Source organism: Centruroides vittatus, unplaced genomic scaffold (assembly GCF_030686945.1).
Source record: "Centruroides vittatus isolate TY-2023 unplaced genomic scaffold, ASM3068694v2 contig_1168, whole genome shotgun sequence".
NCBI lineage: Eukaryota > Metazoa > Arthropoda > Arachnida > Scorpiones > Buthidae > Centruroides > Centruroides vittatus.
Genome location: NW_027120749.1, coordinates 1,393,747 through 1,413,393, shown reverse-complemented (window position 1 = coordinate 1,413,393; position 19,647 = coordinate 1,393,747). Strand labels below are relative to the sequence as shown.

At 31.2% G+C, this 19,647-nt stretch overlaps 1 protein-coding gene across 2 annotated transcripts in view; it reads right to left on the bottom strand.

Annotated features, from left to right (window-relative positions):
* Positions 1-1,441: 1,441 nt before the first annotated feature.
* The window catches only part of LOC136981726 (cilia- and flagella-associated protein 58-like), a 46,597-nt gene continuing 28,391 nt past the window's right edge, over positions 1,442-19,647 (bottom strand). Inside the window, exons 7-13 of one of the 2 annotated variants that reach the window (XM_067278076.1) lie at positions 14,036-14,118; positions 8,502-8,693; positions 7,819-7,980; positions 6,204-6,491; positions 3,528-3,859; positions 2,968-3,189; positions 1,442-1,873 (exon numbers count right to left, since the gene is read on the bottom strand). In XM_067278076.1, coding sequence (XP_067134177.1) covers positions 3,836-3,859; positions 6,204-6,491; positions 7,819-7,980; positions 8,502-8,693; positions 14,036-14,118 — 749 coding nt within the window. In that variant the 3' untranslated portion in view covers positions 1,442-1,873; positions 2,968-3,189; positions 3,528-3,835. The remainder of the gene's footprint in view (positions 1,874-2,967; positions 3,190-3,527; positions 3,860-6,203; positions 6,492-7,818; positions 7,981-8,501; positions 8,694-14,035; positions 14,119-19,647) is intronic. The other variant, XM_067278086.1, reaches the window with a different exon arrangement.

The window sequence follows — 19,647 nt, the reverse complement described above, 5'->3', positions numbered from 1 at the left end:
ATGTTACAATTGATAATATTTACAATGTTCATAGAATGACTGGTCTAATCCCCTTAACGAAAACATTGAAACAGAAATTTTAAAAAAAGTATTAGTTTAATTCATATTATATTGTTTCTTGTGGGAAAATTTGTTTGGGTGTGAGAACAAATTGGTTATCGAACAACTTTTAGGTACGAATTAAGTTCGAAACCCGAGGTTTGACTGTATATGCTGAAGAGTTATTACTATTTTTACGATCGACTTTAAGTTTTTGTACATATTTAAATATCTATTCAATACAATTTTTATAAGTTAAATTGTATAATTTATTAAGTAAATTGTGGGTCCATAAAAGTTTATTGTTCCACGTGGTCTGTAGTTGGAACATCTGGCTTTCATCCGAAGGCTCGAGTTCTATTCCTAATATGAGAACATTTTACACACGCTAATTTCTAGACGATGTTATTGTTAGCTACTTTGTTATTGATCATACCGAGAATAATAAATTCTTCATAGAAAATTCTTCTTCTTCTTCTCTATGGCCCTCATAGTCCTTGCAGGACCTTGGCCTCATCCAGGATTTTCACCCATTCCCTTCTATTTTGAGCCTTCCTTCTCCAGCAGCTCACACCCATCCTTCTCAAATCATCTTTTACATCCTCATCCCATCTTTTTCGTGGTCTCTCTCTCCACCTTCTCCCCTCTGGTCTTTTTCTATACACTTGACACACATTTCTCTCCGGGTCCATTCTGACCAAATGCCCAATCCATCGAAATCTCCCTCTTTTGATTTCTGTCACAATATCAGAATTTTCATATAAATCTTCAAGAAAACAGAAAATTAGCTAACAATTTTAATTTAACATTCAGAAAATCATTTTCAAATTAATATTTTAATTTGTTTTTACTTTTTTTGTTCTTTTCCAAATCTATCAAATTTCATATAAAAATGTGAAAAATTAGGCTAATACATATAAGTAATATAATTTTAGATGAATAAATTTTATAAAATGATCCTTTAATCTTTGTACAATATTATTGAAAGCTGATTGATTAAATTTTTGATAATGTTGAAAACGTATATTATAATTTTATGTCAAAGAAGGATGTATTTCAAATTCATACAGCAGTATTGTCTGATTTATGTATTTTGTCAAAACACTAATTTGGTTGGAGATTTGAAATATCAATTTACACTGTAATATAATAAATACTTTTTAATATTAACTGCAATATAAAAATAAATTTTCAGTAATATCTTAATGTGAATTAATTAATTTTAGCTTTAAGAAATTATCTAACAAAATGAATTGTTTATTTAATCTTTAATTTTATTATATTTCTTACATAAGCAAATAAAAAATTTTAATTTATCAAAAAAGTACAGAAAATATGAAAGTATAATTTATAAATTATGGAATATAGTATTTTAAGAATATTCTAAACTTTCGCTAAAAATGTTTTATATAAGCTTGTATATATGCATAAGGCTGGCTGATGCACATATATAGTCCTACTACATATATAGTCTTGTATAGACTTCTATAAATAGCATTTGAGTGTACCTACCTAGTTATAAATATCATCAAAGATATATTTTTAATGGCTAGATAGACAAGACAGTAAAGGGAACAGCCTACTGTCTAAGAAACCTGGGATTGAATCTGAATGAGCAACCCCAGAAATTTTTTGTGGATATGTTGAAACTGTGTCTCTCAATATTTGGACATCCTCATTCATTACTAATTTATTCATTTTAAAATTACCTAAGTCTACATTTAGGTGCACTTGCAATTCTCTTTGAAATATCTACATCACCAATCAATTCATCTAATTTTCCTCTCAGTTCAATAGTCATTGTATAGAACATATTACGCTCAGCAGTAATATTCTGTAAATAAAAATAATATAATTATAACAAAAACATTTATTTGCAGTAAAACATTTAAGATCATAACCTTTAATTCCACAATAGCAAATAATAATATAAATAAAAATAAATATATTATTGCATATAGTTGTGCCTATCTATTAATATTTCCAATCTCTGTGACTCATAGACCAGATCTGGCATACCAAATTCACACTAAATTTTAAAATATTTTTATAATAGATAAATACATTTATAATTGGTGTGCAAATAAGTCAATTAAGTTATTGATAGTAATTATATTGTAAATGTATATATACAAATTTTAGAAATTCAATTAAATGTAAAAAAAATAAACATGCCAATAAATTTTCTTTTCCATGCACAAATGAGTGTGTAATTCTATGTTGCCAAATGAAAAATGTAAAAATATAGTAGAAAATTTACAACAGACAAAATTTTAATATTTTGCTTTAAAATTAAATTATTATTTTATTTAAAATGTGTCATTTATTTTTTCTTGCTGCTTTTCTTTGGTATGGCCTGTGAAATTTTGTTGTGAATCCTATTTGGTCCTCATGAAAAAGGTTGGAGTTCCTGATATGAATAATTGAAACTCTATATGAATAAAGCTGCATTGAAAAATTTTTATTCATAAAAAATATGCCACTTCCATTTCTTAACATGTGCAATTTTTTTATATTGTATTGCCAATTTGCTATGAAGAACAAGCAATTATTTATGGTGACATCACCACAATGCTGTCATTTTTAGTAGTCTTGTTGCCCCTGTACATCATACTTTTCCTGCTAACAATAAAGTGATACTAGTCATTTATCTAACTCTGTTCAGAAAAAACTTTTCAATTGAAAAAACATGACTTCTAGTCAAAACCAGAATTTTATATATAGTTAATCAGGCTTCCTACTCTTATGCCTTCCATATCGTCTCAACTTTTATCTATCTAACTCTATTCTAGAGACTAAGGAAGGACAGACAACAGATGGACACCATTGGCAATTTATAGGTCTGCAATATTTGAAAATTGCAGCCAAACAAAAAATAAATCTTTTATTGTAAAATTACCTTCATACAGTAAAAAGAATTTTACATACCTTTAATGACAGACACTTTTTATTTAACTGTTGGCGATAATATTGAACTTCTTTCATAGCAGTGGCATTATAAGGTTGAACATGTTGCTTTATGGAGATTATATCTGATTCTTTCTGTTTTAATTTTGACTGCAATTGTTTAATTTTATATGTTTTTTCAGCAAGTAGTTCATGAAGAATACATATTTGTTGTATTAGATGAAATTTCTCAGGTTGTGTACTCTAAATAAATTAAAAACTTCTTCATTATGTAAGTGAAAGATTAAAAATTTTGTTAAATACACAGGATAAAATATATTTAAATTATGCTCAGGTTTTAAATATAAAAATTCAGATGATAAATTATGAAAGAAATTTTGAACTTATTGCATTTTTCATTTTTTTGATAAATTTTAAACAAATAATCAAACAATATAAATTTCTGTTAAACTTTAAAATTACAATATATTATTAGAGAAACAGGTAAGAACATTAAAAACAATGTGGATATTGCTTTGTTTATTCATTTGAAATGATACATATAAAAATTTATGGTATATTAAAAAGTCCTTATTACTTACCCCTATTATTCTCCATTTATGTATGTTGGTTGGAGATTCAATTACATGCATCAAAGCTGAATTGTATATATCTTTTTTGAGCAATTCTTTTTTTGATTGCTGTAAATCAAATTGCATTTCTTCAAGCAGATTTCTACTAACAGTTACAGTGGATATTTTATTATTATCTTTATATTGAAACTTTAATAACTTCATTTCATTCATTTGTGAAGCAAATTCTTTCTTTTCTAGCAAAAAATGTACTTCTGTATCTTTCAGTTTTTCTTTTAAGGATAAAATTTCTTTATCTCTATTAGATAATTTTGATGTCAACTGATATTTTCTTCTTTCAGCTGTAAACAAATATATCTTTACAAATAATAAATTATCATAATTCTAAATTAATTACCTTTAATTTTATAACTTTTTGTAAAAACTAAACTCTAGTCTAAATATAAGCACAACTTTAACTTTATAAAAATATATTCATTCTGATTGGTTCAGACAATACATTCATTTATAAATTAATAAAGATTATATAATTAATATTTTTAATCATTTACATTACATTTTTACTTTCCCAGCTGTTACATACAACAGAGGGAAAGTATGGGAATTAGTCAAAAAATGACCCACCCAGATTTTTACATTTTTGAACTCAGGACACTTGAAACATTGAGAAATGCAAAAAAATCAGGGTTTTTTTCTGTATGTATGGATGTTAGTGTGTGTGTGTGTTTGTGAGGGAGGCCATGATTTTGTTCACCCTCTTTGAAACTTAATAACTCCTGTGCTTTTTGTCGAAAATTTCTGAAATTTTGTAGGGAGGTTTGTGTATTAGGAGGAGTGATACAATAAAATTTTGGTGGTTAAAGGTCGAGAGGTGTGGAGATAAAGGAGTTGTGTCATATCTTGAGTAGGGCTGACTTAATGACAATCTTATTTGTTATTAGCATTTACAATTTTTATAAAACCCATCTTTAAGTTTTTTATCTTTTTATAATAGTTATAAAATTTTATAATATAAAAATATTTTTAATAAAATATGATAACAGATGGCACCACCAAAATTTAAATGTTGCCAGAAAAGTTAAGCAACTGGTTGTTGGTTTTTTAAAATGTGTAATGGATAATTATAGGCATAATAAGGAAAAATTTTTCTGGCTTAATAAGGCATTTTTATTGATGAGGTAGAGGTTAAGAAAAGTGAATTTTTGACTTCAAAAATTATTAATTCTTGTGTAAAAGAGAAATTTAATAGATGTAAGGAGAATAAGCATTTTTTTTTTATTCTCATTTTTTCAGTGGTGTTGTATGGCTCTGAGGTTTGAATATTTGACTGGTTTTAAAATTTGAGAGTACTCAATGGAAATTTATCAGAAGAATGTATAATTTATGACGGTGGGTCATTATTATATTCTTATCCTTAAAGTTGGTACACTTCTTAATTGTGAAATATTATTAAACAATGTTTTTCTTGGTTGGCAATGATAGATTTTTAAATCAGTTATGCTTCAGTCAAGTAGGATTTTCTCTAGCATGAAGGAGGGTTAGGGAAGAAAGTTGTGTGCTTTAGTAAATTCATACAGTTATTCAGATCAATTATTGACTTCAAGGGATATTGATGTCTCAGATTTGTTAAAGTTTTGGATAATTACATGTTGGAGTTTAGAAGTAAAGCTTTAGCTAATAATAGGATTCTAGGGAATTATGCTGTGTTTTGATAAACGATTATTTGAATGTAAATATTGGTTTTTGGTATATTAGGTGTCTTTTGCAATTGAGATATGACTCTTTTTTCTTCTTTGGGTGAGAATCTGAATGTGTTTTTGTAATAGAATAACAGTGGAGTTATTCATATTTTTTGTTTTTGCACAAAGTTAGCAGGGAATCATGAAAAAAATTTTGGTTTATGATTTTATCATTAAGGAAGTTTAGTCATTGTAAATTCTGTTAATAATTTTACTAAATTATATTATTTTTTGTCTAATATATGAATTTTTTGATTTAATTAATTTTAGTTTTACAGAGTGCATTTTGTTGTCTATTTGGCAATTAAATAAGTGTTGTACTTGAGTTTTTCTGTACCATCCACTCAGTTGTGAATTATTTGGATTTTTGTTTTTTAACCTTTGAAATTTTGCTGATTTTTCTCTTGATAGGTTTAGTTTATTATTAATTTTAATTTGCTCTGTTTGTTTTTATTGGTGGTTTTTACAGCTGGTCAGAAAGACTATTTTATTTATTTTATTAATTTATTTTCTGCCTTAATTATATGGGTGATTATTTCTGTTAACTAGACCTAATATATGTTTTTTGTAACATCTTTTAAGTTTTATTATCGAATTTTTGTAATATCCCATATGGTGGACTTACTAACTAAACATAAATAAATATATTAAATGGCCTTTATTAAAGAATAAAATTGTTATGAAATTTATGCAAAACAATAGGAGATTAATATGAATATTTTCCAGTTGTTTTATTGTTAAGAATGTTTACTATAGCTATATTGATATACAAGTTACTTATTAATTATTATTTAATTTTGTATAAATTCTACTGCAAAAAAAGAAATTTACAATATAATTCTTACTTTCTTAACAAACTTCCTTAATTCTTTATAATGATAATAATAATAACTATTACTCAATAAAGAATGATAGTTAAGTCCATAAAAAAAAAATAAATAAATACCTTTTTGATTTCATTTTGTGGATCTAAAATCTTAGCCTTTTCAACAGCTAATTCTTTTCTAAGCTTTAGATTTTCATTTTCTTCTTGTTTCAATTTTTCATTAGTTATTTTAATTAATTGTTGTAAATTCTTATATTTTGTTTTCCATAATTCAGTTTGCTGTTTATATTGGTTTAATTCCTGAGTAAGATCCTTAATATCTACTTCAGACTCCTTTACTTCTTGTTTTAATTGAATTATATGATGTTGGAACATATCAATATATTGACTTTGTTCTTTGAGGTCTTCCTGTAAAATAATAACAAATACTTAAACGTAAAGAAATATTTAAGATAAGGTAAAACCAAAAATAATTTGTGGAATTCACTGTAATTATTAAAAATATAGTAATATATAACTTTTTAAAACTATAAATTTAAAAATTATGTATTTATCATTATATTTTTAATATATTTAATTTTTTAAAGTAAAATTAATATTATTATTGTTATGATTATGAAGAAAACAAATAATAATACTTATATACATAATAAAGTACATTCTATATTTTAAATTAATTTCCTTTGATTATTTTAGTGCTGGAACAAGCATGCTTCACATGCATACACTTGTGAAATGGTGGAAAGATTATACTTTTCCCTTGGATAGATGTTTAAGTTTTCTGTATAATCAATGTAGTTGTCCTGTATATTCAATTGTCTAGCATTCTTAAACTCAAAACATTCATTTCAGTTTCATAATGTACTATTATATCACTTCTGATTTTGAGTTAATTTATTTATTTGCATAAAAAATTATTATATTATGATTGAATTTCTGAAGGATTTTGTACATTATTGTGACATCATCACAATGCCAGGCTGAAATTTTTAATTTGTTTAATTTAAAATATATGTTCTCCACCTCAAATTAGTAGTGTCTTGCCCCTGTACTGTACATCAGACTTTTCCTGTTAGCAATAGTCTTGCCAGTCATCTGTCTAACTACTTTCAGGGAAAAATTTTTGAATTGAGCTGGAAATAACATGTCTTCCACCTTACATCAAAAGTTTGTACAAAGTTAATCAGGGCCTCCTCCTACTCCTAAGCTTTCCATATCTGATCTCAGCTTTCATCTAACTCCATTCTCAAGATTAAGGAAGGACAGACAGCAGATGGATGGATGGATGGATGGATGGATGGATGACAGTGGGAATTTGTTTACAATTTTTACAAATTGCAGCCCAATAACTACATTTTAATTCAATAGAAAATATGAATTAAGAATTTAGATTCAGCTTTTTATCAACTGTTCTGCTATTTCTCATAATGATTCAAGGCTATGCATATTGTAGTTTTGGGGCTTTAAACCCATTCCATTTGGCAAATCAAAAAGAAAAATGTTACTATGTTAATAAACAGTATGTTGTATTTATTTTGTACCTATTTGGTTCCTTCTTACCCTGCTGTATTGTTACTGTATATATTTATATTGCAAAAATTAATATTCTATGAAAAATAATGTTTTTAAACCCTATCCTTTTAAAAATCCTGTGCATGAATCTACAATAATTTATGATTTTAATAAAAAAATTACATCAAGTGATAATTAAAATTTGATTCATGTATAGATTTACCTGTGTTTCCATTAATATTTTCTTACATTTATCATAATCTTTATATAATTTGTTTAACAAATTATCTTGATATTCAAAATACTTTTCTGCTTCTTCCAATAAATTCTTTTGAGAAATACACTTAGTTTCCAACGTTTTTACTTTATCTGAAAAATGATGAGTCTGTAATAATAAAAAAATATATAACATATAATCTTTAATGATAATATTTTTTTATTAATTAAAATGTAAATTATATAATTTCTTAATTATACAAATTTATTAAACTATCATTTTATAAAAGAACATGTTTACATTTTGATACATGAGTTTAAAAGTGAATTTTAAGATTTGTTTTAATGAGAGAAAAATTTTAAAATAATGAATTTAATAAATTTTTTATTAAGGTTTAAGTAATTTAGTTATTAAATTAAAATTTAATAACTAAATTACTAAGTTGAGAAACTAATAGTTTTATTTGAAAAGAAACATTTTTGGACTCATTTGATCCATCATCATCTCTTCATGCAGAATTCAGAACAAACTACAATTGACACTTGATTTTAGAATATTTTATATTTAAAATTTATACAGAACAATAAAGAGAGTTATACAAACTGTCAACTCAAAACTCAATTTAATTGATTAAATCCAATTGATTGCCAAATGATTAAAGCCAAATGAGCTAAATTGTATAAACTCACATTATTTTTTAAATCCATTATTTCTGTTTTTTGAATAGTTGTTTTCTTTTCTAAATGAATGACCATTTTTCTTAAATCTTCAGTTTTCTTTTGGTATGTTTTAAGTTCTTCTATCACAGCCTCTCTCTTCTTCTCATAAGTAGAAATTAATATTTTTTTTTCTTGTTTTAACTTATTTTCATTGTGTAATTTCTGAAATTAATTGAAAATGCATTACAGATTAATTCAGAATATGAAGTATTTAAATTTAAAAACAATAACAAAGAATTGCAATAAATCAAATAAATTTTAGAATTGTAATCCTTAATTACTTTAAATATGAGACTAATATTTGATACAAATATAGATAAAGATTTTTATATTTAACTGAAGAACCAACCATAATGAGATTTAGTTAGAAAAAATAGACTAGCCTTACAATCGTTTTTTAATTATGAATTGTAATTATGCTAATTTACATGCTATATGCATATTATTCAATGTAGGTAACAATTAGAAAATAAAAAAATAGAATCATGAGACATATTTTAAATTAATAAATTTTATGCATTATGTTATAAATTATAACTAGAGTCAATATGATTTTATCTTGTAATTAATATTACAAGATTAAAAAGCTTAATAAAAAATTTGTGAGAGTAACTAAGATTTTTCAAATATTGAGACTCAGATTTGGGACTCTTATACAAATTTAACAATATTATAATTTTTTATTTGGACTTGATACTTTGAGTCCAAGTCCAAATTATATATATGTTAAAGAAAAGAAAAAAGAATTAAATTTCTTTGATTTTTACTACTTGTACTTCTTTACCATTACTAATAATGCTCAGTTCATCATAATATCTAGAATTCTAATAATATATAGTATATAATATTGAATATGATTTTGTTAAATATTTAAATTTATTTCAGTTTTTATATTTTTATAGATTCATAATTGATGATTTCAAACATTTCATTGCCCAGGACTGAAATTCAGTCTATTAATTTTTTGACACTTAAAATGAAAATAGACAGATTGATGCTAAAATGTGTACATGAATACATGTATAGAGAATATTCTTTATACACATTCCTCATATTCTCTACATTCTTTATACATGTTTCCCAAATTCTCTATACATGTATTTCACATGAGATAGTAGTTTGCAGCTGCTATTTTTATTTTATAACCTTTGCATTGTATACACTAATTACATATTTTTCTTTCTTAATGTTTAACGAATAAAAGTTATAAAAATCAATAATAATATTTATTACAGTAAAATAATAATGTAAATGAACAGCAACAAAATAACTTTTTACTTTATTTTATTTATCACTATAAACATATGAAAAATTATTCCAGGAATACAAAATAAAAACAATAAATAAAAATAATGTCACATTTTGCTGAATATCCTATTTGCAGAATAGAGAAATTTGAATAATGTTTATTGCTAGTGCTATTGCAATGTTGTTGAAATAAATATGTTATTTCAAGATAAATTATGCTAAAAGATTGCAAAGAACATTTAAAGAAACGTTTTTATTATCCTGCTAGCGCTTTCAATGTATTTATAAACGTCGTCTTCAGGCAGAATGAAGACGATGTTTATAAATACGTTGAAAGCGCTAGCAGGATGATGATAACATTTCTTTAAATGTTCTTTAATGCCTTTTTTGTGAACTTTCTCTTGGATCAGTAAAATTGTTGGCATGACATCCAATCTTTTATTAAAGTTACTTAAAAAGATTGCAAATTTTTCCCAACTATTTTTCCACAAATAGAAATAAACTTTTATCTTTAAAAATTTATCATAATTTCCTAAAAACAAGCAGTGGGTTATTCATGTTTTAAGTCAATTTGAAAGTGGGTGCAGGTTATCTTCCTTTAAGAGTCCATCAATAGTTCTGTGAGAGTCTGGAGACAAAGCAAGAGCCTATTAGAATATTCTCTAACCTTCATTTAATAATTAACATGATTCAGAAGTTTGTATATGTGAAAAAGACACAAACCACTTCTTTACACGTTCGTGAGAAATGGATACAAAGAAATACTGCGTCCGTCCAGAATCTATTTCCCATGGAGAAAACTTATCTGGCAAACTGATGATGCATCCTCAAGTATGTCTCACAGCTACCCATGAGATGCTGTAAGGAACCAAGTCCGAGCGTTATTTTTATTTTACTTTTATTTTGCTTATTATTCTATTTTTGTTTGGGGCTTATGTTTTGTTAGGACGAAGGTTTCCTCACCATTCACCTTAAGTATTTAAAAAGAGAAGAAATAAAACCCAACTCACCGACGAAAGAAAAGCGCCATAAGACTCACGCACATTTGCGCTCCCCGAGCGGCAAAGAATAGGTCCGCACCAAGAAGAGGGGGGGAGAACCCACAAGCACGAAATAAAACTCGCTAAACCTTAAGTAATAAAAACGTCCCGGAAAGAATTGTAAAAACAAATAATGTAAAAGGTTAGTGAGTAAACTGTCGGAAAAAGGGCTGCCAGACGATGAAATACGTTATTGTTAGCATTTAAGTATGTAAATGAGGGGAGTGACCGCATTCAGAATTGTGACGTCACCTCACACTATAAATCCCGAGTCTCAAGTGAAGACGGAGAGGTGAATTCTGATAGCAACGAGCTTGGTGAGCTTCGCAGCAGTAATAGAGAGGTGTCCGATAGGATCTCGAATAGTTCCAAGGTGATTTGAAGTGATTCGAATTTGGATCGACAGTCTGAGAAAGTCTTGAGAGTTGAGGAAATAGGTTCCGAGTATATTGAGGTGACGATTAGGATCTCTAGTTTATAAGAATTATTGTTATAAGTTAAGCTTTTTGGTTTTGTCGGATTCCCAAGGGGAATAGTTAAGTTAGATATAGATTTGAATTGAGAATTGTCGGGTTGACTTTGTTGAATTTCTTAGAATAAATTATTGTTTGATTTTTACTAAATCTTGTACATAGTTATTGCTAAACGACTAATTAAATCTTTGGTTTTTTTCTATTGACAAATATTGTCTTTATTTAATTCGGTGCACGCTTAAAGTCCAGGCCTGGCACGCTAACACGAATCCGAGTAAAGTACCCGGTAGGTTAACAGTTGTTTCCGACACGGTAGAGTCGATAATCGTTGTAAACTAAAATAGTACTTTACAATGCAAGGGTTACATTCCAACACGTAGGAAAAACTTACCCCCAATTGGAGAGAATTAGAAGGATAAAAAGGGGTAGAATCTAGGCTCTGGGCGGACATTCTCCTTGAAGCGAGTAGGCCAAGTATCTGTCCATCCATGTCCTCTCAGCTATTGTCTCCTGTCTCTCCTCTGAGAAGATCCATGAATGTTATGCCAACATTCACATAGATTAGATCTGAAGACATTGGACCGTTTAAGAGATAACATGCATAGATTTATGTAAACTCTCTCTCAGTATATTAGCTGTTAAGTAGCTAGCTTGTCAATTTTTACCTCCTTGTATGTATTTACCCAATGCTTTATCATACTCATTAAATTTGTTGTTTTGTTTGACTGGTGCCGATATCAGTTCTTGCGAGGTCCTCGCAAATCCCCATTCAAATTACTGTCTCTCCTATTCAACATAAGTAAGCCCATCAAGAGTTAGGATGCAAAGTCAAACTATCCTAACTGGTGTCAGGAATCCTGATTAGGGACAGAGATTTCCCAATCTCTCGCTCTCTAAATAACATAACAGTTACAAGCCATCCAGTGAATAGGGTGAGTGGGACCTCCTGACACAGCAGAAGGGGTGACAAGTAGTAATATGCGGCTTATCACACTTCTTTATCTAGATTTTTATCTAAGAGAATCTTTAAAAAACATGAAAAAATCCTTTACACTCTGCACATATTCATCTGCCATCACAATTTTTCTGAAAACCACCAAAGACACATTTACACCTTGCTTCAGTTCTCTCCCATTTTCTATACATCAAGCATATTTTCTATTTAATTTCTCAACTTTAGCATTTATATAATAATAAAGATGACAACATTTATAGTCTGCCCAATAAAAGTTGAATAGTCTTTCTAAAATCATTTTTATGAATGGTTAGTCAATTTCATTGATAATCAAGACACATGACTTGTTAACTGTAATGCTAATAGGTTATAAATATTTTTGCTCTTTCATTGCCATAAAGTGAATTTTGAATTCTGAAATAATTTGATATCCTTACTTGACATGTAATGTTTCATTTTCTTTATGTACAATAATGCTATTTTATACTATTTTGTTAACAAAATTAAAACTAAAGGCCAAATCATTACTATTATGATTTGTTCACTTCATTTTTAAAAACTAGTGTAAAAATCCATTCTTATTATAGAAAGTAATATTCCTACGCAATTGTGAGGGGCAAGCCATGGGTAGAGAGTCCGGATTAAACTCTCTATCACTTAATTGGCAGCACAGTCAGGTAGACTGGCCTGCTGAGTTATAGGATGGCTTCCTAAGAACTTAAATTGAAGAGCAGAAATTCGTAAGAACCCCTGCAAGTTTGTTTTTCCTGACACCAGCCTAGTTAGTGTTAGGCACGCTCATACACACCTGAGAGGAATCTCAAGTGGGAGGGTCACGAGTAAGTGGAATGGATGTAGGCTAAGATTAGAGACAAGAATGAGACATATTTAAAACAATAACAAGAATTTAATAAAAACAAATCTTAACAAGTTACAAGACAAATCTATTCTATCCTATTTGCGAGAGAGAGAGAGAGAGAATTTACATATATCAAATTATACTACCTTAATTAGGAGTCTTTGGATCGGCGATGAATACTTTATATATCTTCTAATCCTTCTTTAATTTAGTGCACCAGTTTAAAATAATATTGAGAAAACTTTTCTATGCAGTCAAGTTTTGCATAACTGCTATATGCAGAACTATTCATTCGTATGGAGTCGAACTTCTCCCTTTGGATGCTTATGTCGAACTCCTCTCTAGGGAGTCGATCAAAATAAAAATGTTTGAATGAAAAAAAGGGTTGATTTTTGAAAAGTTGTTCACTCTTTAATTGACAAAACAAATTTAAATTAATAAACACTGCAAACACCTAATAAACTAGCAACAATATTTTAAACAGGTGGAAATTTACAAGGTCACCCACCATAACTCAGCCATAAACTATCCTGATGCTGACTCCTTCCTCACTGCCTGGAAGTCATTCTACGAAGTATAAACTCTCCCTTTTCCCTCCCTTCTCCTCTCATCTTGCATCATACACCCTTCCCCCCTACACACATTTGGCAATCCCCTGTGTTTTCTTAACAGTTTGCTGCTTGATGATGCCTGTTCAACACAGGCAAAAATGTTCACACTTTGTTTAAAATATTGTTGCTGGTCTATTAACTGTTTGCAGTGTTTTTAATTTATGTTTTTAACCAGTTGTAAAGTAGCAGTTGTTAACTTAACAATTTTAATTGAAATTTTAAAGTGATATTTTTTATTAAATTATTTAAGGCTATTTAAATGCAAACAATTTGACTTAAACATTTTTAAAATGTCTATGAAAACAATTTTTTTCCTACCTTATGTATTGCTTGCTGATGCTTTTTTAAATCATTTTCATTTATTTTGTTTTGCTTCAATTCATTTTTCATTACTTCAAGCTCTATAAAGGAAATATTGTGATGATTGGAGTGCACATGACAACAAAGAAACAATATACAAAAAAAATAAGCTTTAATTCGCCCGATGGAACATAGGATGGCAGCTGATCTCTTTCCCTGAAACGGGTCTACAATAAGAGGTAAACTACAATTTATACAGAAGCTTTTCCCAACTATACCTATGCGATACAATGTTTATCTGAATCAATTACTTTATTCAAAGAATACAAATAACTTATGATTAGATACTTAAGACTAAAATATAACTAGATTATGAATATAATTAGTTGAAAAAAGGAGTATAAGGACAGTGGATAGAAAAGGGGTACCCAAAAGGATCTGTGATGATGTTTCCGTTGTGGTGGGTTGAGGGGACAAAACACTTTCCTGAGATGATGAATAGACTTTCTTGTGGCGATTTCCTATAACCGCGAACGAATCAAAAACAGGGCGAGGCAAAGGCAACAAGAACATTTATTAACTCACATACATCCGACTTGGATCTTACACGAAAAGGACGCCTCCTATCGTGAACAATTGACAAACGGAAGTGTACATTGACCAGACAATAAACAAAAACTTAGCTTGTATATACGTAACTCGATCCCGAATGGTTCTTTGACGGTCGGACACACAAAATAAGCGGATAGCGACTGACTAAAGCGCGGTTTACAATGACTAATATGATTAACCTTAACACTCCTCCTTAATCATATTACAGCGTAACTTTTCGAATATTACACGATTCAAAGGTTTTGTTAATATGTCAGCAAGCTGATCGACGCTTTTAATATGTTGCAGTTCAACGGTTGTGCCAATATGCTGCTGAATAAATTTTCTCTGAATCTCAATATGCTTTTTACCCTTAGTTATCTTTCCTTGGTGAGCGTTTTTAAGCATGTGAATTGCCGACTGATTGTCGACAAATAACGGGGTGGGTTTATCATTCTTTAATAATCTCAGTTCAATTCCTATTCTTCGTACCCAGCAGATATCGTCGATAGATGAAACTGCTGCACGGTACTCGGCCTCAGCTGTTGAGTTCGCCACGAGACGCTGCTTTCTTGAATACCATACAATTGGACCTCCTCTCATGATAAGAACTCCACTTGTGGAATGTAGACTATTGGCGTCTCCTCCGTAATCCGCATCTGTATATGCTATCAATTTCGGATCTCGGTTAAAAAATATTCCAAAATGTGTAGTTCCTCTTAAATACTGAAAAATTCTTTTAATCATCTTCCAGTGACTTTTCATGGGTCGATTACTGAATCTGCTCAGATAATTAACGGCGTAGCTTATATCTGGGCGGGAAATTGTTGCTAAATAAAGTAAGCTTCCGACGGCTTCGAGGTAACGATTTTGTTTTTCTAGTGGCTGGTCATTGACAAGATTTTCAGAATTCGTTTTCATTCCTGGCTCTATCGGTGTATTCACGGCGTTCACTTGATCATACCCAAATCGTTTTAATATTCGTTCTGTGTAATCAGGTTGACTCACAAAAATTCCCTCAGACGACACTTTGATCTTCATACCTAAGTATGTCATGTGTGATTGTAAAGTCCTTTTATAAGTAATTTCAAACTTGTCATTCAGTAACTTCAGAATCTTGAAAATGTCCTTCTCATTTTGGGCGGCAATGAACCCGTCGTCTACAACTAATATTATTATCACACTTCTGTCGTTGTTATAATAAACGCACGGATCGTCGTCGGTATTAGCGAATCCTATCGTGAGAAAAAAGTCAGAAATTTCGTCGTTCCAGTCTTTGGCGGCTTGCTTTAAACCGTACAGACTCTTTTCAAGCTTGCAAACTTTTTCTGTCCCATCAGAGAATCCTTCCGGCTGGTTCATATATATCTCTTCTTTGAGATTGGCATGTAGGTAAGCTGTCTTGACATCAAAAACTGTTACTTTCATTTTACTGGATGCTGCGTGACTGAGCACGAGTCTGATAGATGCATGTCTGGCTACGGGACTGAAGGTGTCTGAGTAATCGATGCCTTGTCTTTGCTCGAATCCTCTCACAACAAGTCTGGCTTTCATCCTGCCGTCCTGCTTACGACGTAACACCCATCTGCATGTAAGAGGTTTTGCATATTTTGGAGGTTCCACCAAGCTCCAAGTCTTCAGTTTGATCAGGCTGTCGTACTCGTTCTGCATAGCCTTATACCATCCTCTGTCCTTCAAAGCCTCCTTAACTGAAATATCCTCGGTTTCTCCTATCATGGCATAGTTGTGAATGAGTCCCATCTCATAATCGTTGAATCTGGTTGGAGCCTTTAGTTTTCGGCGATCTCGTAAACTTCGTTGAGTTTCCTCTGGCGGTTCTGGTCTTTCATCGGTTTCTTCTAGAGTGATGTATCGTGAATGATTCTGTGAACATCTATCATCCGAATCCTCCACGGTTTCGTCCTCAGTTTCAGGCTCTTCTATCTTCTCTCCTGTTCCTTTTTCTTTCATGCAGGTCTCGACTTCGGCAGTGCTTCCTTTAGTTTCAGACTTTTCATTGAAAATCACATTGTCAGAGCAGACGACCTCCTTTTCATCTGGTAAGTAGATTCTATAACAGGGTGAATCGAGATCATATCCGACGAAGATTCCTTTCATAGACTTTCTCTCCATCTTTCTCCTTTTATGATCTTCAATCAACACATAACATTCACAGCCAAAGCTTTTTAATTTTGAGATGTTTACCATACGTCCAAACCAAAGTTCGGCAGGACTTTTGTCATCTACAGAGCTCTTTCCTGTTTGATTAATGGTGAATACAGCGTAGTTAATAGCTTCAGCCCAAAGATTCTCGCTTAAATTTCTGGCATGTAAAACAGATCGAGCTGACTCTACTATGGTGCGCATCTCCCTTTCTATTCGTCCATTCTGCTGCGGTGTATATGTGTTTGTTCTGGTATGTAAAACTCCAAGCTCCTCCAATAACTCTCTGGTAGTCGAATTTTTGATTTCTGTCCCGTTGTCAGACCTTAGGCTTTTCACTTTTCTTCCAAATTGATTTTCAACTAGTTTCATGTATTTATCCAATGCTGCAGGGGCTTCGTCCTTGGTTCGTAAAAAATAAACAGTTCTAAAATGAGAAAAGTCGTCCTTGAATAAGAGAAAATATCTTGCCTTTCCCAGAGATAAGGTATCCATTTCACCTAAGTCAACATGTATCAGATCCAATACTTCCTTCGCTACCTTGTTATTTCTTGGGTGAGAGATATGATGTTGTTTGCCGTAGACACAGCCAATACAAACGTTGTTGTCCCAGTCATCAATATATCTTATATTGTTTCTGTCCAAAATACTCTTGCAATACTTCACATTCTGATGTGCCAGTCTTTCGTGCCATACTTTGATTGAGTTGGCCATCATGCACATTCCTGTGACCTCTCTGCGGAACATCATTTGATATAATCCTTCGACTCGTTGTGCTACTGCTATTTGCTCCTTTCCATCGGCCGTTTCGATAACTGATGTGTTGGCATTGGCAGTCTGAATAAACCCTTTATCCAACATTTGGGTAACCGAAAATAGATTGAATGATATATTAGGAACATATAAAACGTCTTTCACGGTTGCTGGATACCATTCCCTTCCATTAAAGGCCTCGAGTTCGACGTCACCTACTCCGATTCCATTGATTTCTGTGTTGTTCCCGAGTATCACTTTCGTATGCTCCTCCAGTGCTTTGTAATTTGTCAGCCATTCCTTCCTGAAGGTCATGTGCTGTGTGGCAGCACTATCTTGATACCAAATATCCTGTCGGTTTCGTCTTGAGTTCTTGTCATTTATTTTCGTAGACGTCAATCCTACAGTGACAAGAGCTCGTCGTTGTCCTTTGGTCTTATCTCCTTTGTCTGATTCGTCTGACTTCTCATTTTTACATTCCCTTGCAAAATGGCCCTTTTGATTGCAGTTGTTACAATTGTAGGTTTTCCTGCAGTATTCAAAATATTTCTGACACGTCTTATTCTTGCAATATTTCTTTATATGTCCCTTTTGTCCACATCTAAAACATTCGACTCCTGAATTTTTCTGCTGACTTCTGTCCTTGTTACCTTGCGTTTTCTGTTTTGAAATGAGGGCATTCTGTGCGATTGGTTCCTTCTTGTCGTCTTCCTTCAGTCTGTCTTCTTCCAGTCGAAGTCGCTCAATTAAAGTGTCGATGTTCTTGTCTGTTGGATTAGCGTTATCCCATGACGTCCTGAAGTGATGTAGTTTCGGCGGCAGTATTCCGAGCATTCTTGTTATAATCCAGCTTTCCTTAATTGTTTCTCCTTCAGCTTTTAAGTCTTCTGCATATTGTTGAACTGATAAGCAATTCTCCACTACAGACTTACTTGAATCATACTTATAATTAAAAAAATTTCTCTGTAGTCCTTCAATTGTGAGATCGGACCTTTTACCATACAAAGTTTCTAATTTGTGTATCATACTATACGCAGAGGTGCAATTTGCAATTTTCTTTGCGATATTACTGCTCACATTTAAACCTATACAAGTTTGAGCGTCTAAATCCTTTTTAATCCACGCTGCGACATCTGCCGCATTATTCGCATCTTCAGGTTTAAGAATGATTCCGTTCGCAACGTCGTACAAGTCCTTCGATCTCAACGTAAGATTTAGCTTAAACTTCCATGAGATATAATTAATATTTCCCTGCGAGTCTTCTGACAAAGTTTCCATTTGAGATTTCACGATATCCATATTGACAGAGAGCACTGACGAGGTTGACCGACGAATGAAGCTCGTCAAAGATGGCGATTGCGGACGATGAACGAAGATGTGGCTGACACGTGTCTCGACGCAACTTGCGGTTCTCAATTTATGCAATTTCCTTTCTTTCAGACAAATTCGACTGTTGAGATTCGTTCACGGGACCTGGGCCCATAACCTGTGGTGATTTCCTATAACCGCGAACGAATCAAAAACAGGGCGAGGCAAAGGCAACAAGAACATTTATTAACTCACATACATCCGACTTGGATCTTACACGAAAAGGACGCCTCCTATCGTGAACAATTGACAAACGGAAGTGTACATTGACCAGACAATAAACAAAAACTTAGCTTGTATATACGTAACTCGATCCCGAATGGTTCTTTGACGGTCGGACACACAAAATAAGCGGATAGCGACTGACTAAAGCGCGGTTTACAATGACTAATATGATTAACTTTAACATTTCTCTTCTCCAAAATTTCTCCTATATCTGGCTCGAAGGGACAGTAATATTTTCTTGTACTCTCACGATCAATGTTCCTCTCCTCTTCTCACAGCCTTTGTCTTCTCCATGTGATGCTAAAATGCACTGGGGAGCTCTCTTTTCATGTCCGTCCTGGTCAGATCCCTCGCCCCAAATGTACATGTGCTATCATTATTGCCCTGAGGGTCACATTCCGTTCCATTGTTCTAAAGGGATTACCCATCACCACACCAAAAAAGGAGGGTTTGAACAAGAAAATTCTAGAAGGAAAAGACAATAGCAGAGAGATAGAGGGAAGGAAATATACAAAATTTAAAGAAAAATA